The 25,111-nt window shown below is 41.2% G+C and overlaps 1 protein-coding gene across 3 annotated transcripts in view; it reads right to left on the reverse strand.

Annotated features, from left to right (window-relative positions):
- PDIA5 (protein disulfide isomerase family A member 5) overlaps nucleotides 1–25,111 on the reverse strand; it is a 97,349-nt gene that overhangs the window by 9,990 nt on the left and 62,248 nt on the right. For 2 of the 3 annotated variants that reach the window (XM_021526076.3, XM_085584186.1), the window contains exons 12-15: nucleotides 21,345–21,415; nucleotides 19,880–20,043; nucleotides 17,278–17,408; nucleotides 2,578–2,648 (exon numbers count right to left, since the gene is read on the reverse strand). In XM_021526076.3, coding sequence (XP_021381751.2) covers nucleotides 2,578–2,648; nucleotides 17,278–17,408; nucleotides 19,880–20,043; nucleotides 21,345–21,415 — 437 coding nt within the window. The remainder of the gene's footprint in view (nucleotides 1–2,577; nucleotides 2,649–17,277; nucleotides 17,409–19,879; nucleotides 20,044–21,344; nucleotides 21,416–25,111) is intronic. The other variant, XR_014956496.1, reaches the window with a different exon arrangement.

The raw sequence follows: 25,111 nt of genomic DNA on the forward strand, positions 1-25,111 counted from the left end.
CTGATCTGGTCCTTCTGGCACTGAATTTCTCCAGGAAGATGGAAAGACTGGAGGCTCTGGTTTGTGGGTCTCAGCCTGAGCTGTGTTTGCAGCAGCCACAGGATTGCCCCAGGCCAGCGCGCAGGCTGGGGATTCTGGCTAAAACCACCAGCAGTGATGTGGCCAGTGAGAGCTGACATTTGGGGCCAATGTTCCAAACTGTGCATTTTTAAACTCCAACTCCAGCAGTGCAAATGATGAAAAAGTACAGAGCATTACACACAGCCCCGGGGGAGGGGGGCTTCAGCGCCAAAACCGAGACACGCATTTAACAGCTTCAAGCTCTGCTCATCTTCAAAATTCCAATGTAAAGACTCAAAGTCTCCCAAAGGATACCTTTTAAGATACCATCTATAACCAATTCAAGGCTAGAATGTTTTTGATTGTTCTTTGGCTTCTGCAGGATTAAATGTTTAATTAAAAGACCCTTCTTTTAAGAAAGAAGATACAGTTTAAATGCAAAAATACTCTGTTAAGTGAAAAAATCTTTCTCCAGGGGGGAAAAAAAAAGGACACTACTATAGAAACGAAGTAGTGAAAAGAATTTACTACTTAAAATGAAAACTAGTTATCTTGCCCTGTTTTTGAAAGAAAAATACTTCCTTTCTCTTAAGCAGTGATTTTACCTAAGTTTGAAACCCTACAAAACTACAAATTAGTTTGAAGGTTCAGTCCAATTTGAAACATGGGAATATGACCTGTGCCTCTTGTGGGAACAGCAATGTGCCCTTCTAAAGTCTAAAACAGGTTTGTTTTCTTTTCCACAATGGCACAAAGCAGGAAGCACCTTGGCAGGTTATAGCTGTACGCAGTTAAATAGGGACTCCCAAAATAATCACTCCCTGGCACTTTCATAAGTCATTGGGGTGGAATAACACCATTCTCCCTAACTGCACACACCTCTTTAAAACTGTACCAGCCTTAATATTCCCTACTGGCTCTCCTGTTCCAACTCATTACATTTTATATCTCCCCACTTCAGCCTTAAACTGAAGTCAAGAGTTGCACCTGTCAATCACTGCTCTGCTCTTGGAGTCCTTTCATAACCTGCAGTCTGAAGGAAAAACTTCCCAGGCCTGCATTTCCCACCATCACCCTGTCCAACTAACTGTGGCATGATTCAGTTTGCTTGTTAATACATCCTGAGGCTCTAATAAGCAAGTTTCACATTGTTTGGAACATTTGTTTCATCTCCTCTGACTGAAATTTTAATGAGTTTCGGAAAGAGAGGCTTCATTTGGAACTACCAGAAAAGTGGGAAAACAAGGATACTTTCTCAGAGAACTTGGAAACAAAGAAGTAACCAAAAGGCATCTGAGCAAACTAATTTACAACAGTATGAGAACTAAAAACTGCATGCCTATGAATCCTCTGTGTGCCAGAGGGCAGAAGTGATGGACTCCTAATTTATGCAGTCAGTGATACATGAATGATTTGTTTCTTGTCAATCTGATGCATTCTCTGTGAGTTACAGAACAGATGAGAGGAAATGAAAAAAATTACAAAAATTCTTCTGTTATGGAGTACAACTGTTACAAAAATCACCTCTTCATTTAGAACATAGAATAGGATAAACTATTTCAGCTGGATGGGACCTACAAGATCTACTCCAGCTGCCTGATGAATTCAGAGCTGACCAAAAGTTAAAGCCTGCTGTTCAGATGTTGTCCAAATGTCCCTTAAACACTGACAGGCTTGGGGCATTAATCACTTCTCTAAGGAAGCTTGTTCCAGGAACTGATCACCCTCTTGGTGAAGAAGTGTCTCCTACAGAAGAACCTGCCCTGGCACAGCTTTGAATTATTCTCACATGTCCTGTCACTGGATTCCAGGGAGAAGAGATCAACATCTCCCACTCTGTTTCCCCCCCTGAGGAAGGTGTAGAGATAATTTCCATATTAAATTACCAAATCTTTTTCTTGCCACACCTAAACAGAAAGCAATTGTGCAGGTGGAACAAATTCAGAGATCAGAATGAAATATGGTTCACTGAAAGATATCAAACAGGTTCCTAGCTAGATATCTGGTTAAATCCAGGGGCCCAAGTGTTTTTTGGGTTTTTTTTTTTTTTTTAATCCTAGATCTCCATGTGTTCAGTGCAAAATTGGTTCAGCTGATGCAATGAAATTACCCAGTGTGATTCAGCCATTGGATACATTTTCAAGGCTGAAGCATCAGGGTCCTAGAAGAGCATCCTGTGATTTCTCTACATGCACCCCAACAGCTGGTAAAAGTTGAAGGGGAATGGAGATCATATGAATTATCTTTATTTAATACCTCAATGAGAAAGAATTGTGTTTCATAGAAAATAACTCTTATGCAAAGACTTAAACATAAAAGACAGCAAATTAGGGAAAACAGAACAGTAGAACTCAATTTGACCATAAAAGATAAAACCCCTATGATGCAGATACATTTCTTTCAGTGTAGCAGCAATTTTATCCACAAACCTATTAACTTACCAATAAGCTAAGCCTATAAAGTACAAATTATGGAAAACCTTCTTAAATATCAGAGAAAAAATTAAGAGCAAGTTACCTTGCGATCTTCTTTAAAGACTTCAGCAGCAGTTGTGAAATGTGGAATGGCATTTTTACAGTGAGGACACCCTGTTTGACACAGGAAGAAAAAGACATCATAAACTTTAGTTGTAGGAAAGCTAGTGGGACAAACTCAAGCGACAAGGTGAGTCAGTGGAAAATTTCAATTAAAAATCATTCTAAGCAGGAGCTCTACATTTCTGGAATGAGCAGGACAAAACATGTGTCAGCTACATGAGAGTAAGCACATGTTGAAGATCCCTGTGACTTCAAGGAGTTTAGGTGTATGTTTACAGCTACAAGACATCCCATAATAGGAGCCAGAGTGCAGGGGACTTTTCTCCATCACTAGTCCCCTAAGGGCACTTCCAGAGCAGCAGCACAGACAGACCATTGCCCTGCTCTGTACCTCCTGGTATTGCCAGGTAGGTTATCACTGCTGTTGCCACAGATACATTTGAGCATGGGAATAAAGACAGCAGAGCTGGGAACAAAAGGAGGCTGGAAGTTGGAAAGGAAATTGCTGGGAGCATTTATAAGTATTTGGAAATGGCCTGTGTTAAAGCCAAGCCATTGGGAACATAAGGGAGGGGAAGAGAAGCAAGTCCAATAGGCCAGACATCTTTCATGGATGGAGGGCAGATGCCCAGTCCCAGATTAGGATGAGTGCTGCTGGCCTTCCTGGAGACCTTCCTGCTGTTCATCACAACTGGGCAATCCCTAAAGAGTTTTGCAGACACTGCACACAGGAAGCCCAGAGCTTTGTATGGGAGATGGGCTGATACTTCTTTGTACCACTGCAGCACTGAACAAAAGGCCGGCTAATCCATTGCTTACACTGATTTGACTCAAACACTTCAGAAGACACAGAAGGAAAATTAGAACTGTTCTCTTGATTCAAGGTTCAGATATGAGTGCTCTTAATTCAGAAGCAATATCTACAAATTATTGTCTATAAATAATCTAAACTCCTCTCAAAACATCATTACTATACTAAGTAAGGCTTTGAAATGCATATGTGTAATAAATTACTTTTTTTCAAACACAGCACAGAGGCTGATTCCAAGCAAAGACTCAAGACACTATTTTTTGCTTAGATGTACATTGGAAAAGCCAGTCAAGCCTGTGTAATGATGGTAAAGGAGTTCATCTTGCTATTATTTCTGAGTAGGAACAGAAAAATCACAAATTAGTTGCTCACAAGCACCAATTACAGCTTATGCTACTGTTGTTTGCCAGTATTGTACATGATGAACAAGTGTCTGTGTTACTTTAAAATCAGGACTGAACAAACGCCCTCTTAGGAGACTTGCAGCCACCCTCCTAAGCTACACTCATCTTTCAGCTGACAAGAAAAATAGTATCTGTGCATAAACACTGCACACCCCTTTCCACAAAGGAAAGGCTGAACACTCCTTCCAGCTTCACCAAAATATCATTTCAGGCTTACATGCGCTGCTTTGAATTTTAGAGCATTTATTTTTTTCAGAATAGGATTCTGAAAGCACTGCAGTGACACACCTGTGTAAATACACTGAGAGTCTATGCAGTAGCTAAGAATACAGAAAGTCAAGGGGATGTTTCCTGGGAAACTGAGGCACTTCTGTAAATTCACCTTAATGGCTTCAAACTCTTTATGCAGCACGATGGCAGCTGTGTTTCAGTGGGAGATAGTGCAGTGTTCTACAGCTTGCAAGCTATTAACCTTGTTGAATTTGTTCAGCATTTGCCTGGAAGAAAATGGTCATGAAAGAAAAGGAGGAAGAGGAAGAAAAGAAAGAGGAGGAGGAGGAGGCTAGAGTTTCAGCCTGCTCCCATGTCCATCAGCCCACTTTGGTGACCCATTTCCTCTCTTAGCACTTGTCTGGCTTGTCTGCCTGATACTGAAGAGCCTGCAGGTCAAGCCTGCCTCTTAACAAATCTTGGATAATTTCCTGTACTGTTGGGGGGGGATTGCCTCGGTTGACTTGTTAACACTGTTCTACACAAATAAATCAGAACTGGTGACAACATCTAAAAAGAATTTCAGAAACAAAAAATGGATAAAAATCAGGCACCTCTAAAACAGGAACACTTGTTCTTAACTACATGCTGCAGTTTTTCTGGAAAGCACTTCTAACTGTTACACTAAAACATAAAGGTTCTTAAAAACTTAAGCCTTTCAGGTTCCCTTTTTTCTTATGATATTGAGCTTGAAATTTAGGTTTCACCAAAGAACATCTTGCAAGCCCTCAATAAAAGATATTTCAGGACAGTAAGGCCTCTCAAAGCCCTAGAGAAGTTGTAGCAGGTAAGAGCTCTTCATGAGCCACATTCCACAAGAAAATGAGAACAAAAATAACAAGCGTATTTTTCTACACAAAAATACCAAATCCAATACCAAATCAAGAGAATTTACCTTCATTTTCCCATCTGAAGCTCCATCCCTCCTCCCTTTACTTCTCCCTTGGCCCAACCTCCTTTCTTTACTGCACTGTGCTCACAAAACTAAAACACAACCATATGGCTTTTGGCAGAGCTGCCTCCAAGTCCAGTAGGCATTTTGTTAGCCTTGGACATCCATCCACGGAACAGATGTGAATGCTACACTGAATTCCCAAGGAGTTTCAAGGAGTCACTGAAAAAGGGGGAAGGAGCACATCATATGGAACAGCAGAACTTCATCTGTTACAACTTAGAAGGATTGCCAAATGCAGCAAACACTTGGAAGTCACCCAACCCAGTCATTCTATTTAAAGCGCACATGCCAAAAAAAATAAAAGCAGAGGTTGATGTCTTCATTTTGACAGACGGAAAACTTGTTCTCCCCATTCCCTCTTCACACCCACTATCACATGTTTATTTTAAGTGTTAACACTATCTTCTAGATTCGAAAGTGCAAGGAAAGGAAATGTACTGAGAACAGTACATGAGGATAGGAAGTGTGCAGCCTCCTTACAAAGGAATTTTCAGATGGGCTGCAATGCAAAGAGATTAAACCGGTGGCATATGAAGGTGTGGGTAAAGTGTCAAGAACCAAAAGGTCTTGCCCCTTCTCAGTCACTATGGACTAAACAAATTGGAAAATTCATTTTAGTTTAATAATTTGGATCCTATGGTAAGCACACAGACTTCCTGAAAGGACAAGGAAGTGGAGTTTTAACTGAGCAGCACTGAAAAGCAGCACTTCTGGGAGCAGAGCCTTCTGACACAGATGCAGGGCTTTGCTTTAACAATTTTCTTTTTTCATTTTTACAACAGTGTCAAATTTGATCTCAGGGTTTGCTCAGGGTTAAGAGCAGATGTGAACTTAACAGTAATTTCCTGTACCTGACTTGAGAAATGTGAAAAAACCTGCTCCTGAAACATCCAGCCTTTCCACAGGATCCCAGTACTGGCACTGAAAACTTCTAATCACTCCTGCACATCTCAAGATAACCCCATTTCCTACTGCAGAAACACAGTTGCATCACCTGGTAGGAAAACAAGAGAACTTGACATCTTAGGCACGTGCAGTAGCCTGTGCTGAGGCCATTCCCTGTTCACAATCAGAAACAATGCAGCTTTAATACAGCTCTAGTCAGGCACTCAGCTCTGTGCTCAGAATTTGGCTCTCTGGAGGATCCCCCATACAGTCCATGGTGGCATCTGCTCCCCCTGACCTGTTGGGGCACAAGGGCTGCCTGCTCAAATCACAGGTCCAAAACACCTGCAGCTGAGGAGTTCTTAAGTTCTCTTTGTCCTTGTACTACAAATTTAAAAATGTACACAACCCCAGTATATTCTACAAGGTTTTTCTCCACCATTCATGTTGTAAAAGTTGGTAGGAGATATGGTACAGTCACAGCAGGCTCCATCACATTCCTCACATTGAAAACCAAGTAGTTCTCAACTGAGCCAGTATATGAGAAATATGGTTTCTGTGGGAAAAGTTCAAGAGGAATGGCTGATGAACAGCAGATGAGGGAAATCAAGCAAGCAAGCAGGTTTCACTCAGAGCCATTAGCACTGAGGGGAGAGGGAGTCTGATTAAATCTCCTCTAATTAGAGAGGCATTTAAAGGAAAGCTAGTGGGTCTTTAGGGAGATGAAGTGATGGAAAATATATAACCCAGCTTGTTTTCCATGGACTGGATTTACTGATAGCAGGAATAAGGTACAGCACCTTCTCAGGGTATCTTTGAGGAAAGACCCAAGGAGCCAGCACTGGTTTGGGCACAGAAAGGGGCTGGAACTTCACTCTTGTGGAAACACTGCTTTGAGGACTGTGAAGAAGAATTGCAGGGTTGAGGTAGATGCGATTTCCAAAATGATGCCACAACACATTTGTTACATGATGTAAAACAAAGATAGAACATGGGATAATAGAAAAACTTAACTATGTGCTCACATCATGTGCTCACATCATTTTTTGTTTTTTAAACATAAAGGAGACTAAGGAAAATATAAACCCATTTTTCAGGTACGGTAAGAATGACACTAAATTGATATGATGTGGTAGCAATTTGATAAATTTTCAGACATAATAATACCCTGTGAAAACATTTTCCATAATTGCAGGATCCCATGGGATGCAGAAGGGATGCAAAGAGGGTTTCAAAGCAATGAAATAACCTAGTCAGTAACCTACATGTCTTTATCACATTCAAATGGATAATTTTCCATTGAACAGGGCTTCCTCTTTTTAACCAATGAATTATTTAGAGATGATAGTGAGTCAAAAGTAAAACTTAGAGATTCTTAAAACTTCAGTGTACAAAGGTATTAGGACCAGATGGCAATTCTAAAGATGTCTCAAGAGTAGTGCATGAAACAGATGCACCCTGTTGTACAACAGTCACCTCATTACATTTAAAATAAAATTGTGGCAAATTTGCAGAACTGCCTAAAGGAATCAAGTCCTCTTTCCAAAAACACAGGTTTCTACTTGTTTAAATATGAAAAAACATTCCTTAAGTTAAGTTACTTCATGCTTTGTTTAATTTGAAACTACAAAGCCCAGTGATATAATATAACCTCTCTACAGCTGAACAGTATAAGGTTAATTCAGTTTCCTTAGAAGACTGAAAGCTGTATTAGCATAGCACATAGAAGAAAGGTGAAGCTGTTTTTTAATGAATATAAATCAAAAGCTAACAATTTGTACAAAATAGATAAAGGAAGCAAATGGACATCAAAGCAATACCTACAGTCAGCAGAGGTAATAATGATGTTTTAAGTATATAAGGGGCTTTAAATGTATTAGAAGCAAAAGAAATCCAAACAATGCTAACAATATAGCTTTGAAAGAAAATGATGGAGTTGTCAAAACGAATTTCACTGAATATATGAATTAAAATAGTAGGCAGATGTGGAGAGGGCCTCTATGCCTGGCACCTCTGAAGTGCTGCTTTCAGCTCTCTGGGCCCACAAATCATCAATAAGTTCAAACTGGAGTGGGATCAAAAGACCTGTAAGAAAAACAACAGAACTGAAAGACATGTTTCATTGCAAAGGGAGTCAGGAAGCTCAGTATGTCAACAGCTTAAATCCAAAGATTAAGAAGTGATAGAAATGGAGAAAAGTCAGTCTCTAAATTTCATTATCACTAGCTATTCAAGCTGGATGCCAAAGGCTGAGTAAGCTCCAGAGCTGGCTGTGTGCTGAAGCCAGTCAAATTTAGATGGAAATTCACATTCCCCATCACTAGTGATTTTTAGTCTGAAAGGAAATGGTTTTCTAAAAGAGAAAATCACTCAGTGGCTCTCTACCTGATCAGAAGACAGCTCTCCTTGCCTTGCATCGCTGAGCTGAGACGCCTACAGCAGTGACATGGTCTGGCTGTCCTCGTGTCACCATCTCCGAGCGGCCGGAGCTGCAGGAGGCCAGCACTGCTCATGGGTCAGGCAAGGACGACAGTCCTGCCAACCCTAACCTGAGCATCCCAACTAGAACCCTACAGCAGCACAGACTGGGCATTTTGACTTCAGAAAGCACTACCTTATACCTTCTGCCCATCAGTAATACACAATGATTTATAACCCTACCCGTGCTGTTGCCGTGCATGCTTTTAGCATCTCAAATGTAATAAAATCTTGAGAAAGTAACAAAGTGGTGTGCATATATTTTACATGAGGTTTTTTTAAGTAGAGCCTTTAAACACGCACACATTTTAATGTAGACTGCTTTCATATTAAATACACTAACTTAAACTGTCAGTACTTTCATAACAAAGTCCTGGCCAGCTCCTTAGAGGAGATCTGAAAGCCCAGTGATTTGTGAGACTGTGGCATTTGTGCTGTTTGTGCTGTACCCTCAGCATGAGAAAGGGCTCTGCTCCCCCCTCAGCCCCCGGCTTCCTTTAGTACCTCTCAACGGGTGATCTCAAATGCTTTAACTAATATCAATTAATTATGCTTCAAATTGCCCCTAAGAGAGACAGGCATGATTATCCCCCTCTGTCATTACATCCAAGGTTAAATAGAGTCAGGAAGAGGTTAAGTGACTCGCAGGGTTCACAATCCTGCCTGACAGGGAGCCAGGCTGCAAGGTGCTGACTCCATTTGTTCAGCTGTGAAACCATCAGGGCCTCAGAGGGCTCAGCACGTGGCAGGATGGATCCCTCAGTGTGCAAAGTGCAGAGCAGAGAATGACTTTCCAATTCCCCATCTCTGCTTGAAATCATCACCGTTTAAATAACAGGGGTAGATAGTGCCCTCTGTTACTGGCTTTTAAATGACTGCAATTCTAAGCAAGTTGCAAGCAGCAACTCTGCACAGCTATCAAGGCCAGCCCGGGAGCTTGTACACCACAGAGTCAAGCAAAGCCTGTTTCCACTTCAAGAGTTCCAAGCGATTAACTAGAATTAAAACCAGAATATTACTTGGTCAATCAAGGAAAGACAGGCCACAGACAGTAATTGCACAGATAAGAGCTGAAAAAGGGTATACTGCTTAAACCAATGCAATTTGTGTGGCTGCAGGAGTTATTGAATCCACAGGCAGATTTGAGAAAGGCATTTGGAGATCTAAGTGAAAGGTTAATTCACTTTGTTTAACCAGTAGAGAACTAGAGTGTTTTTTATTGCACATCTGCACCCAATGCTCACTTGACAACCTGACACCATAGAATAATCATATCTCTAACACACAAGATATTAGTAATTGAAAGAGGGTGACATGTCCTTTGATTTGAAAAATGTTACGAGCTTTTCAGTTAAGCATAAGGTCAACCAAGGCTTGTCTGACTGCTCTTAACAACAGGCAAACTATTCCAAATTTCACAGCCTGCTGGTGGATTTTGTTGAGTTTTTCCCAAGGTATCTGAACTTTTATTTTGTAACACCTCGGAGGTATACAAATGAGATAAAACATACAAAACCCAAATTATTGGGAAACCACAGCCATGAGATAAGGACAATTGTAACAGCAACAAAGTTCATCAGAGCAGGTCAAATTGCAAAGTGAGGAGAATAAAAAGACTCAGCGCAAAATTCCCGGACTGTTTCATCCAGTACCAAAAGCAAGGATATGACTCACTGCAGTGATTTACTAATGACATGCCAACACTCAGCATTTGGGAACAAGCAACCCTTTGAGATGGAAAGCTATACAGCAAGTCACCTCTGGACAGAAAGGGCATAAAGGTCAACAATTACACCCAGAACAAACCTAAGTGCCAGTTCCAGCAGACCTGCATTTTCCACTGTGTCACTGGCGTGTGTAAAAACAAATCTGGCAGCAGCAGTTAATCAAGCCAGCATCAGCCCTGGTTAACTGCAAACAGTTATAGAGCAAGCAAAATAATTTTGTTTGCTATACCAGTGAACACCACTAATAGAGGACACACTACTGAGTTAGCAACAGCCAGCAGAGCACTGAAATTTCAACTGCACTGATGCTCAAAAGCAGCTCCTGTCAAGACAATGCTACACATCACCAAAAAAAGCATTTGTCTTATTGGAAATGGATTTCATGACAGTGCATAAGGATGGGTGGTATATTCATAATTTCCTAATGTACCCATGGTACACTGCACCAACACAGCCGTGTGTTTGTGAGGAGAGAATTTCACGGGGCAAGAATATGCACTTCCCTCCTCTTCCTTTCTCCCAAGCTGGAGCTGTTTATACACAGGCAATATTCTGCACACCAAATCAAGCAGCTGTAACATCTTAGGGTTACAAAACAAGAGGAGCTGGATCACCTCAACAAATTTTAGTTTACTGTCACCACTGAACCACAGCCACTGTGAGTACTTCGTGTCGGTTATGCAGAGTCTGGGGAAGTGCAGCTCAAACCATTCTCTTGGCGCTAAGTATTCTCCTTGGCACAAACACTGGGACTAAAGCAGTTCTGATTGCAGGGACCACTCTATGAATTCATCCTTTATCAAACCCAGCCTGTTTAGGGGCACTGTGGCATCAGCATTATTTACACCAAAAGGAACACACATTTCAGGTAATGTACCTGAAACAAGAGCATCACTGATGCAGGAGAGAAAGCAATTAGTGGCAGAGCTAACATCAAAATTCTGCAGTGCCAGCCCACACAGGACTTAAAGACTCATTATCAGAGGGTCCAGACCTCGCCTCTGCCTCAGTCAACAACCAGAAAATCCTTCCTGCAAGGGTTTTTGCCTTGAAATGGATTTTTTCTGTTCAGCGTGTTTTTAATAATTTTTTGATAGCTTAAGCTTCATTTATAAACACGCACATTTTGTTCAGGCTCTTTGATACAGCCTCCTAATCAAAACTTAACAAGACGTGCTTGCAAGTGACAGGAAAACCTCTCGGTGGGAGCCAATCTAAGGCCACGGTGGGACACTAAATGCATCTGTGCTGCTGCTTTGCTCCGCACATCTGAACTCATAACTCAACTGTCGAGTTCTCCCCCTCTGTGCATACTGCATACAGAACCATGTCACACAAGTCTGTTGAGTGACCCAGCAGTGACCCAGACTGCTCATCTCAGGCCCAGCAGCCACAGGCTGAGGCCTCACAGCCAATAGAATTTGCCATGTTTTCCTAAAGCAGTGCAGCTTAACCAAAACATTAACTCCCCAAAACTGCCTGTGCAAAGGCTGAGATATGGTGCAACCATCTTGGGCCAAGCTTGCTCCAAAAAATAGGAAGGATGTAAAGGAAACACTACGGCTTCCTTCAGAGCAGCTTTTTGATGACAGCTTGGGTCCCAGGGTGGGAGGAGCACACTGCCCTCCTGGCTGTTAGCATTAACAGCTAAAAGCCATGAGCAACTTCTGTGCTCACAGTGTGACCCACTCTGGCAAAGACTCTCAGCCAAGTGCTTTTTGTCAGTGGATATTCCTTGATGCGTAACTTGGACAGAAGAAACCAGTTTTTGTTGTGAAAACAGAAAGGAGGAGCAGACCAAGATGCAGAGTAATTAAAATCTTGAACAAACTTTGTGGGTAAAATGAATGCAGGTTTCCTTAGCTCTCAGCATTTTATGGGCTCCTGATGAAACCCATAGGGATGGGCACAACTCATTTAGTCAGATCCCTGTCTGATTTCTTACTGCTTAGCAAAGTTCTACCTGATTTCCCACTTATTTCTTAATGGTCACCAGGAGTTGACAGCAACAACGTCAATATACCTGCTTTACTATCTTTGTTTTACATCAGAACAATACCCAGGTACTAGCTCCCACACACCTTTGATCAAAACACAGCCTTTTAATGGCTCCACGAACATCGTACAGTCTTCTGGGACTTTATCAGATGCAGCAGATTAGACACCTTTATTCACTTTTTCCAGCCCTGAAAGAAAAACCCTACAAAAAAGTTTAAGTGAAGAACCAAAGAGGCTGATGTCTCTATCTGCACATTCTCTTGCAGAACTACAGCCACTTGCTCCATTCAAAAATATTTCATGAAAACCATCCTCAGGATGGTTTACTTCTGGGTGTTCTCTTGGTGCTCCTTGGGTCAGACTTCACCAGAAAATAACTTCTTCCAGGTGATGAAATTAACTTCTAGTGAAATGAAAGTTTCACTGCTGAACAAGAACCAGAAATCAGCTCCCAGCAAAGCATTTATTAAAAATATCCATTCTGTAAACCCTGTTGAGTCCCACAATTTGGGGCTATTTGGCAAGTCAATAACATTGGCAACTGCCCCCCTTACGAACCATTAAAAAGGAGAACTTTCCCTCAACTACTTCCCATTGCTGCTGAAAGTCTTTATTTTTTAAAAGTGCTTATTAACTCATGTTTTGACACTAAAAGTAGAAACTGAATGAATTTGATAAGTGCTGACTCCTGCCATTTAAAGTGACTGATCTAAAAACAGAGTGCCCTCCCCACCATCATTTGGACCTGTTAATGACTGGTCTATCATATATCATTTCTTTCTGACACAGTTGATTCATTTGTAGTCTCTTTGGAAGCAGCAATCTCAACCAAAAAATTACATTCTTGCAACTCAAAAGTGGACATTTTCTGTTTCTGCACAAGAATTAGCAAGGGGTGTTATTAAGTCTTTCCTGTTTAGAGAAAATCAGAACTGGATGAGAAAGGGAAAAACCAACTACAGCCAACAAAACCAAACCCCAAACCAAATAAAATCCCACTGTGCATCTCAAACTAGTATAACTATTCCTAGAAATACAGCATTGCTGTGTTGGAAGGAACTTCTGAAGGCCATTTAATCTAACTCCCTTGCTCAAAACAGGGTCAACTACAGCAAGTTGCCCAGCACTGTGTCCAGCTGGGTTTTGAATATCTCCAAGGATGGAGCCTCTTGGGTCAACTTGTTCAAGTATTCAACCACAACCACAGTAAGAAAACCACCACTTCCTCTAAATGGTTATGCAAACTTTCCTGTGTTTCAATTTGATTTGCCTCTTGTTCTGTCCCTGGGCACTGCAGAAAAGAGTCTCACCTAGCTTCAATCATTCTTTTTTTCCCCCTTAATTTGTTTGACATCTCCAACCACAAAGACATTATTTACTGGAACTTTTCTTACCCTTTGTGATTCTGACAACTAATCACAACCAACTGCTTCTATTTTGCACAGTTTTCAGTGCTACAGTAGTAGGAGGTTAAAATTTAATGCTTTGTCAAAGTCAAATCTCAATTATCTGGAATAACGGAGTGGAGAGAACACATAAAAGTAAAAATGCAGATAAAATACATCCAGATAAGCTATATGAACAGGGAGGACATAAGAAAAAGAAGAAAGAAAAGTCAGGGCGCTGATCCCAGAAGAGGCACCGATGCAAAGGGGTCGGCCCAGGACACCTCACTTTAGTGCTGCAAGTGTTGGACCAAGCTCTGTGTCTAGGGCACAGACCTGCAGCCACTGCCCTCCTGACCCTGGCTGGCTCTGCACTGCAGTCTATCTGCTCTTGTCCATTTGGCTCTGTAGCCCCCAAATCCTGATCATCCATGTACCAGGCTCCATGTGCACACCAAACCATACTCCGACTAGTTGTCTCCTCTGCCCATTTCTGGACAAAGCCAAACAGTTATCAGAGTAAAACTGAAGCTGATGGAATCCAGTAGTCCAAGGACTGTATTATGTAAAAAAATACAGACACAAAGTCTATAAACATTCCCCAAAAGCTTCTCAAATGCTGGTGCATTAATCCTACTGCTTTCAAATACTCCTCCAACCACTCACAGCAGTCCCCACACACAACTGAGGCTTCATGCTTCCCTTCTGTAGATGGTACCATTAGCTTCCTCTTATTTTAGACATTTTGAACTTAAAGGTACATGAGTGGGATGACAATTACATCTTCACAAGAGCTGCACAAGGGTTCCAGAGAAGAGCTGGGACAGGTGCTGTGCAGCACAGATGCCAGCAGCCTGCCCCAGGTCCTAAGACCTAGGGTAGAGTAGCTCTAACACATGCCAGCCCACACTCCAGCCTGTGTGGCATGGTACAGACCTACTCAAAGGACATCTGGATGAAGATCTGGTCCTAGGTCATTACTGGCACAAGTAGTACTGGGTTTTCTCCAGCAGGCACTTTTCCCTGTTCCCAAGTCAGTATTGGGAACCTGCCCCTATTCCTGCCTCCTGCCCCAGATCAGTCATTGAAGCACACACAGATGCTGCCATGCAGGAAAGGGAATGTGAAATCAAGATCTCTGTGGTGTTAAGTCCACAGGAGTGGACTTTTTCCCCCAGTAATTTCCAGAGCCTTGATTCTGATTCTTCATCCTTAAAATATTCTACAGGCATGAGGAATAACCTTTACATTTATGCTTCACCCATATTCCAGGAGACAGAGTAATGAGCTCCCTATCTTTTCCATGTGGATGTAGCAGTCTTCTCCTCCAGAGTTAAATCACTGTGAAGCACTGCTCAGTACCATTAAAGCCCTGCTCAGCTCAGCCCTGAGTTATCAGCACAGCAGCAGATTGGTGGCTCTCCTATACATATAAAGTAATTTGGGCTGGAAGCTGCCACAGGAAAGCCAGATCTCATTTTAATTTGCATCTAAGATATATATCTGTGGCCTTTGCCTAAAGGTTTGTCACTCTAGCTGAAAGCTTGACAAAGGTCAGAATACTCAACTTTCTGCTTTAAATTCTAATGACAGATGAGAGATACATTTCTTAGCATAAATATTTATATATAAACATACTTTATATATGCATGTATACACCCCCCCCAATCCTAAAATATCTCAGCATATGTGTAAGTGTAACAAATACTGCCACAGAGTCACAAGTGAATGGAATAGCATACTGTGAGTCTGCCCTGACCCAAGATGTGGATTTGAATAGAAAATTATTTGAGGTAATGGGACCTTGAAATTTTAGCAGTGTTCCTTCTGCACTAAAATAAGAAAGTTAAGATTAATTGGCAATGTAAGCTTCAAGAGATCTCAAGATGGTAAACAAAAGCTAATCTGTAAAGTTTAACAGAAAGCACATTATCACTTCACAAAAGCTGAAAAAATATAGTGATTTGAATCATTGCAATTATTCTATTGCATTAATGTTCATTTCATAGAAAATGGAGATTTAAAGTACTCATCTGGTACTTTCCCCTGCACCCAACAAAGTGTTTTGTGCTTTGCTCACAGACACTTCCACATTTAGAGAACAAATCTGACAAATCAGAAATTGTGCATGACCCACGTACTGACACCACAACAGCAAGGGTGTCTTAGGAGTCACAGGAAGGCCAGATGGGGTTCCAGCTAACACCTCTCTGTCCTCTATATAGGTGGTCTTATGCAGCACTGTGTCAAAAACAGTGCAAAAATGTGTCTGAAGTGCAGCCCCAAAGGACCCAATAGTTTTACATCATGCAAGCCTTGTTTTTAGAGCCTGCTCATACAGAAAGGCCCAGGCTGATCTTTACTCACCCCTCCTAAAATAAAGGTGGAAGTCCAATGGCAAAAAATTAGCCCATCAGGCAAGTTCCCTCGTGCTTTCAACCCTGGGTGCTGCATACACATCACACATAGAGACTTTACTTTAAATGTGGCTTTAAAAAGGATCAAGAATCTCACTGTCTTAAAAAGATGCAGCTAAAAAACAAAAGTAAAATAAATCCCTCTTATGCAGAAAGTCACTAATCGGGTAAAGAGAATTCAAAAGACAGTGTACTCCTAAATCTTATCATTTCATGGACAATAATTTGATTTTAAAATTATAATTTGCTCTTAACCAGCTGAGGTCCATGAATCAGAAATTCTTGGCACATGGGCAATTTTTAGTCAATAGGTGATGGGAACTGGACTGGAAAAGGGATTATGTCCCTTCCGTTTTCTTTTACAACCTTACAGAAATCTCCCCCCTGAACTGCATCCCTGCTTTCTCCCACATCCCTTCATATGAGACCCAAAGCATTCATGTTTCATTCCCTAACAGAAAAGCAAAATAAGGGGCTGCCTGATTAAACATTAAGGATCTTTTCCTGTCTTTATGTAAAATACCTTTGATTTAATGGGAACAATTTGTTAACTGTTTATCTGAAGGTTATCCATTAATTGCTGGCCATGTGATATAGAAGAAATTTTTTTGCATATGGGGGGGGGTTGAGTCATGGTGCCATAAAGGCACATTAATAGTATCTAATATTAAATGCATGGATTACCTTCTCCCTTTGAAAAACCCCTCAAAAGCTAAGAAATTGTACCTAGTCTGCCTGTCTCTGGGCCAGCACAGAAAACAGAAGAGGTCCCTCTCATTCACCTTATTTATAAAAGGCCTTATTCTAAACTTCTCTAGAAATATTCTCAGGAGCTTGAAAAACAAGGTAATTATGTGATGCATGCAAAACAATCTGAGAGGAGGAAGCCATGTCCCTAGTTTCAGTGGAGACTTAAATACAGATTTATTACAAAGTTTATTCCATCAAAATTTGTTCTCCACCTCGTGGACTGATTCTTCCCACACTACTACATTGATTTCACTACTGAAGTTCTGCATTAATGAATCAGGCTCTCCATGTCCACTGTACTAGTATAAAGGATCACATTTTGTTATATGGACCATAAAATTCAGCAGAGGAAAATAAATCTGTTTTGTTTTTGTATTGCTGCCTGCTTTAGCGCCTGCATTAAATAATATAACCATTATATACTACTTTGTTTCATTTTATAAAGATACAAATTATGGTGCCAATGATGTTCCCATGCACTTATATTCAGAATCAGTTCTTTACCCTTAAGAGTTTGTGGAGAGCAAGGGAATTCATTCAGGATTTCACAGTAAATGTAAGGCTTATAAACCCATCCTCATAGAGAGGTTATTTACTCACATGGTGCATAGAACATGACAAGGGTGTGCTTCTTCTTCTTCAAGGACTCCCTGAAGTCTTCTCCGGCCAGGTGGATAACACTGGTCTGTTTTTCTTCCCATGCAGGCTCAGGTGGAGGCGGTGCTTCTGGACTACAAAAGACAGACAATGAAATTGGTTTGAAAATGTTTCTGGAAGTAGATAAAGGGACAGCATTGTCCTGGTCATAATTAGCACGAGGGAACCGATGTGAAAAATCCTTCAAGGTGCCTGTAAAATAGAAAGACATACTCGATATTTCCAACACCAGGCAACAGCAAAAAAGATGCAAGTTAATTTCTGGAACTCAGATAATTCAAAATATAATTTAAAATAATTAAAATATAATTTAAGTGACTGTAGTCAGGCATATGAGCAGAAATGTCGAATAAAGATTTCCTACATTGCATCCAACATCTGGGTGTAAAAAACATTGATACATATCACTGTATCCTCCACAGGCATGAACTGAGAAGAACAGCAAGCAGGTGAAATCTATGGCAAAACTGATATAGAACAGTATCTTCCATTCAAATATCCTTTTTGTACTCTTTATCGCTATCATGCAAACTTCTGTAAAGAATTTCATGACCTTCTCTAGAATTCAGATATTAAAGCCAGGATGCAAAAATCAGCATCATTCCACTTGGAATACCAGAGGTGACTGAACCAGAATATTTTACTTTGGTAAAGAGAATGTCAGGTTTCAATTATGACTGCACATACTGGCTAGATCAGAGCAATCCCGCACACCTAGAGCGTCTCTAACAAAAATTCTGCTATTCACTAGCTCACAGACCTCTCTCAGACTCATTAAATTCATTCCTGCTGTATCTTAAATAGTGATTACTTTATATAAAATCATCAGAATGGTGCCACAGTATAAAGACCTTCATATGTCGCCTTGGTAATAAATTAGCTTTTCAGACTTTCCTGACACTTTGAATGACACCATTTTAAGTTGTATCAGGTACATAAAAACCAAGTGGAGAAAAACTGAATTTTTAAAGTCCTTCTCAAGGTCACTTGGTGGACAGTCATTGTATTTCCACCATTACTGTTTTTCCAGTTTTTAGAGAAAGACTTAGATATGTTTCAGAGAAAGAGTTACAAGAGTTACACAGTGTGTCCTTTAGCTGAATTCCTCAATGAACACAGTTGTTGTGAGCTATCAGTGATTACAGTTACAGAGATGGGACTTTACTCTCACATAAAATTTTCCACGCTGACCTGGAATAAGCTACCCAGCAACTGGTAACAACCTGGTGTGGCAGCACAGAGAGGAACCACAGCCAAAGTCAGCAAATGGCTGCAACTACCCCTTGAGACAGGTCTCCACAACCTGTATTTTTATCACCAGATGCATCCCTATTTCCACCAGCTTCAGTGCAGCTGTGTCAATTCTATCCCTGTCAGAAAACAAGGATGTTATTCTACTGCATCTCTAGCTAGGAGAACACCCAGGAGACAAGTTGTCTGGGCTTCACCTGTACTGCTGACTAGCTGAGGCTACAGACAAAAGTCTTCAAGAGCCACAGCAGGATCCAGAAGAATTAATACCACTTCCCTGTTCCTCACTGCTTATTCACCTGCCGGTACAGGCAGCATCAGCCTGACTGTTTAACTCGCCACAAAGTGCACAGTGCTCAAAAGAGATGAGTAAACCAGTGAAATGAGGACATATGAGGAATATGGATACAGCAGCCTGGAGCCTGTGTGGGCAGGGAGGCCAAGGGAGTACCATATCTAAAAGCAAAATACAGATAAAGCTCCTCAACATGCTACAACAATACTGCCAGACCATATCCACTACCTGCTTTGAAGCAGTCAGAGATGTAATGAGAAAAGGAGGGGAAGGGAAGGGAAAGGAAGGGAAGGAGGAGAGGGAGAGGGAGAGGGAGAGGGAGAGGGAGAGGGAGAGGGAGAGGGAGAGGGAGAGGGAGTATTTTATATACATATGCATACTTTTACATACATGCATATATAATGCATACTTAAAGAGGGAATTGTAGCAGCAATTTATTTTGAAATTGAATTATTGTCATAATTTTCATATTAAACTTAATTCTGCATATTTCAGCACACACCCAAGAAAAATTGGTTAGGGCACTCAAAGGTGCTAGTTTTGTTGGTCTCACTGGCTTTCCTTCAGCCCCACATGGGTGGAATTCTAGGCATTGGCTCTGAAATGCTGGAAAGAGAAAAGTACAACTGTAGAAATTCAGTTACTAACATTGGGATTTGCTGCTTTGTATAAAGAGGGAACAACAAATGTTCTATTTATTTTTCAGAGCCATTGCTATTCTTTCTCCAGGGAAAGGCTTAAGGTATATTTGAAAAATATTTATTTTGGGAAAGTAATACCAGGGCAGCTATGAAAAACCCCATAGCAAATAAAGGATTTGGTGTATTAGAGACCATTGCTAACATACATGTTTCTGTGGGTTTGAATAATGGAATTCAGTGTAATTTTGTCAGCAAGGGATTTAGGCAGTGTTGAAGCTCTGTTTAGTTCCTCATCAAAGCCATCTGCAGGAGTCACTAACCAGGCACCCAAATACTATCTTAAACCCTCAAAACTTACTTTTGCAGCCAGTCAATGATCTTCTTCTTTGTTCTGAGGTGTGGCAGAGTGTATTTCTCCTCTCCATCCTTAAAATACTTCAAAGTAGGAAACCCTGAGATGTGATATCTTTCTGCAAGAGCCTTGTTGACAGTAGCATCGACTGCTGCAAGGACACCTGGACTCTGAAACAGAGATCACCTCCTGTAAATCCCAGCCACATACAGACACACCTTCAGCAGGACACAGTGGGCTTGGGGACAATCACTCATGCTCTAGGTGCCTTTGCTGCCTCTAGGACAAAAGGATATAGTCTTAAGCTGTGCCAGGAGGCTTGGGTTGGATATGAGTAAGAATGTTTTCACATAAAAGACAATTAGACATTGGAATGGGCTGCCCAGGGAGATGGTGGAGACACCATCCCTGGATGTGTTTAAGGAAAGACTGGATGTGGCACTTGGTGCCATGCTCTCGTTGACATGGTGGTGCTTGGTCACGGGTTGGACTTGATTCCAATGGTCTCTCCCAACCTGATTAATTCTGTGATTTTGTGCACAGACATACAGAAAGACACAAAGAATTGGTGCAAAATCAGAAAGGGACATACTATGGACTAAATATTACCAGAGTCTTACCTGTTCCATTCTCATTTCTGATGGATTCTCTTTATATAATTCACTTTATAATGCTTAAGAGCCATTCCCAGAAATTGCATTTCCTCCCACAAATCCCTGTTTCTTCTAGAAGAAACAAGCAACACTAAAGAGAAGTTTACTTTAAAATGAATTAATCTTTCCCTAACTTGTGGGTAACTTTTCATGGACCACTTTTAGACACACAGAAGAACAGGCATTTGTAGAGTATGATTCATTGGATCCTTGTTTTTCTCATCTCCTCCCTCTCCAACAGCAATAAAGGAACTTTAGATGTCTCCAGAGAAGATGTTTAAAGCATGGGGGAGACCAATTCTACTTCTCCTGCATGGCATACACAGCACGAGACTGAATCAATATCACTAATACTTGTATTATTGCCTCTCTCTTCTCCAGCCATGCTGATGGAGCACTTATGATGAAGCTAATGGAGTGGTGCAACCATTAAAAACAGAGTATTTGAAACAAGGATCAACCCCTTTTGGTTTTTTTCCAAATCTAATTCATAAATAAAAGCCTATGTTTTTTCACATTCAATGCCTTTAAGTAAGGGGAAAAAATCCATTTTTGGATTTGATCATATTATGTATAAGGCCTACAGTAGAATACATAAACATTTTTCGATTTTGTTTTCGTTCAAGACAGAATGTTCTTTCTCAGACTTTGGCAGGGCTCATGCATTAGCGATGAGACTGTACTTTGGAAGCGCATTTTGAAGGGTCCTGTGGGAGGATGAGAACAGCTGAATTTGTTGTAGGGAGAAAAGTCACTTTTATTACTCTAGTTATTTATTACTGATTATTTGAAGGATATAATAAAGGAAATTAGCTTACATCACTGGTTACATGGAGAAACTCTGCAGCCTTCTCATATTCTGGCTTCATCTTCTTACAGTGCCCACACCCTGCCAAAAAAAAAAAAAACCAAAAAACAGTTAAATTGTATACATGGTTATTCATTGATCCATTCAGCCATTATCAAAATCCAAAACCAGGTAGTAAAGATTTACTAGAATTTTGTATGCATTTTACTTAATATATTTGTAAAGCCGTAGTATGATATAGGTTTTTTTTTTCAAAATGGCCACGACAGTTTAAACAAAGAATTTACTCTATTAAAAATAACAATAATAATAATACACCCCTGCTTTCACACCCACACCTCTTTCCTTACAAAAAGTACCATGCTCTTGGGAAGAGCACAACCTCACTCCTTTCAGTTTCCAAATCTTTATCTGCTTTAAAAAGAAACAACACAGTTCCTCACGCGACTTTGTGACTTTCAGTGGAGGCTTAAACTAGCACAGCTTAATAGAGTGATATAATTTGAATTCAACTGCACTGATAATAAGTCCTACTTTACAGTGGTACAGCATGTCCCTCTAGCAAGGATTTGCACTGATTTAATCACATCAGTGTAATTACACCACCACATATGCTCCCAACATAAGCAGGATCTGTAAAACCGAGATAATGGTGCATTCTCGCTTGTGCGAAGTTCTCCAGAGATCTGCCTTTACTTCACTGCTAAGTGCTGACATTACAATAAAGTAAAATGAATGCATGAGTGAGAAAAGCAGACTTAGAATACATTATTTGGTGTAAATTAAACTGCTTTCAGCTGGTGCAGTAGCTTGCAGGCAGGCTGAACTTTCAGGCTCGGGTGAGGGTCCTAGCATGATGTGAAGTTACACTTTGGCACCTCCAGTGCACTGCTGGCCTCAGTGACAGCCCCTTCCCTGTCCCCAAGGGACTGGCACAACGGCAGCCCCTCTGGGACAGGGCACAGGGACAGAGGGGCTGGGGTGAGCACCCAGCACATGAGGCTCAGGTCTGACTGGAGGTGCAGGCAGCTGGGACAAGGCGCTGGCACGGCCCCGGAGTGCTGCAATCCTTGTGCCTTGCTGCACCTCTCCCTCTCCCCTGCAGCAGCAGCCAGCTCGCTTTCCTGAGCTGTTATTGTTGGAAGGGGCACTAGAAAACCCAGACTTAGCTGAGCTTTTGGAAGCTGTATCAGAAGATACGGCTAGAAATGTGTTTCAATGCCTGCCAGCAAAAGCTGACTCTGAGGTGTTCGGGTAATGGGGCTGGGGCTATTTTTACACCATTGTCCAAAATAAAATAAACCAAAGACTCTGAACCTCAGTGCTGCTTTGTTTCCCTCTGATGGGATAATGGCTGAAGCCAGCAGACACAAACCTGGGCCTGAACTCAACATGTTTTATAGAGCATAAGTCAGAGTCTTTGCAGCCAAGAAGCAGTAAGACATCCAGGTATAAGTAACTTCACAAGAGCAAACAGAGCTTCAGCCACCACAGCACATCATGGAACACTTTCAGAGCATATTTATGGAACATCTGAACAACAACTGCAAATCCCACATAAGAATTACAGCAAATACCAGAGCAGTTGATCTCAGACCAGCCCCTGTTCAAGTCCATACCACTTAGTCATCTGCACAGAGACCACAGCACTAAAGAGTCCCATGCCATTCTTTTAAGCAAAAAACCAGTAATGTGGTTAATGTGCAGAACAAGGGGAGCTCAGCTGGTGGAGAAAGCTTTGCTTTAATTTTACACCATGGTGTGAGAATGCTGGAAACCTGATGCAATAGCTTCACAGGAGAATTCAGGAAGAAGCTGGGACAGGCTGAGGAAGAATTACTGTCTCAGCACTGCTTATCTTGGTTAAAAGCACAAAAGAGGCTGGAAAATGATTTATTTGCCACCCACAGGAAACTTGCAGGCATATGGCTTTGTGTAAGGGGCTGACAGATCCCTCTGACACCTGCCCAGTTTGATTTATTTCTCCTTTTAGGAGCAGTGAACTTAATTCATTTTGTGCTCTTCCTCACTTTTAACCAAAGGGCATCTCAACTCCCAGTTCAGATACCTGGAAACTTCTCTGAATTAGGTAGCTTAAATTTGTACAAACAATGATTTTCTGCAGGGCTAACTTCACCTTGATGAGCTTTACACAGTGTGTTCCTTAGCCACAGCAAGGTTCATACTACAGTATCCACATAATCTACACTATATTCCAATTATATTACAATAATTAATTAGATTTGATCACCCAAAGGCTCTAAAGAACCAGAGTTTTGACAAAGCTATGCAGAGGGGAAAAAAACATAAACCAATAACACAGACACATTTTGCCCAGGAAATGAAAAAATATTCCAAGCATCTAAAGATCATCTAAGTAAAATTTTGGATCAGGATATGCAGACCATGAAATGTCACTGTTCCAGGTTCTTTCATGAACATCACACAGACACAGCACTACTGACAGCCACAAAGCCAACTCACTCAGGATTAAAATAAAGGGAAGCAACATCAGATTTTTAAAAGGCACTTAAATGCAAACTGAAGTCTTCAAATCTTTATTGTGAATGCATGTTCTACCCCTGACAGAGGACAGCATGATGTATCAGCCTGGAAAAATGTCACAACATTAAACTGAACCTGAGAGAAGGACAACAAATTTTAAGATCTTGTCCCACAATAAACAGTGCTTTTCTGGCTGTCTTCATGAGAATTTTGCTATAATGAGCTACAACCTGCTTTCACCTACCATTGCAGAAAACAGGAGAATTACATGAAAAAGGAATGAATTACAAGTCAGACCTACAAACTGCAGACCAATTAATGTCTCCTATGATTATTTATCCAATCTTTGAATAATCCTGTTAAGATTGCCATTAAATTGTTGAGGCCAATGAAAAGTTATTTAAATGAATTCCAAGGTCACTGCCTCTCCTTTGATTGCTACATTAGGTTGTTCAGCAGCAGCTTCATCCCTCTGCACTAACCTCCTCTAGTTTTAGGTGCCTGCTGTGAGTGGGGAAGATAACAACAACACTACAGGCCCAGATGCTCCTGTGTGCTGCTGGGACAACGGAAGGAGCCCACAGGTCTGCAGTGGGCATCTGTGACAGATGTGCTTCTAGAAGATCCACTGTCCTGTCAAGTGTTTACAGACATTAAAACTAAAAGTCTAAGCAAGGGAAGCCACTCGTTTGATCCCAGGTCAGAAGAAAGGCTGCAGTCAATACAAGGATGTCCTGTGCCTACTCCAAGCACAGCCACCCTCTGAGCCTCTGTGGGGCACGGTTGGTGGGAACACCCAAGTGTCTTGTAGGTGTCTATCCAAGAAGACTCCCACAGCCTCAGTCTTTTCTTGCAGAAGACAAGCAGCTGCATTGGGGTTGCAAGACAGAGTTACTCTCCATTCTGCAGCAGAAACCAGTCCAGGTTCAGTGCCTGGTTCTGCTGACCAGTTCAGGACAACTCCTCTGACCTCTAACACCACATCTTGCTCCTCTTTCACAAAAGGAGCCCCAGGCTGCTAGGACCAAGGACAGATAGAAGGAGCACACAGATAAGCAAAAAGGAAATGTTATAAGATGGGGAAAAGAAGTCAAAACTTAGAACAATCAGTGCTAGGACATCTGGTACACACCCTTGCTAACCATTTTTAAAACAGATGTCTAAATGAAGCAAGAATTCTGCTTTCCCAGTTTATTTATAATAGATCTTCTCATTTGCACTGTGCAGATGGGCAGATCAGCAGCTCCTTCTTTCAGTCACTGTCACACAGCT

The sequence above is a fragment of the Lonchura striata genome, chromosome 7 (genome assembly GCF_050655825.1).
Source record: "Lonchura striata isolate lonStrDom1 chromosome 7, ASM5065582v1, whole genome shotgun sequence".
Lineage (NCBI taxonomy): Eukaryota > Metazoa > Chordata > Aves > Passeriformes > Estrildidae > Lonchura > Lonchura striata.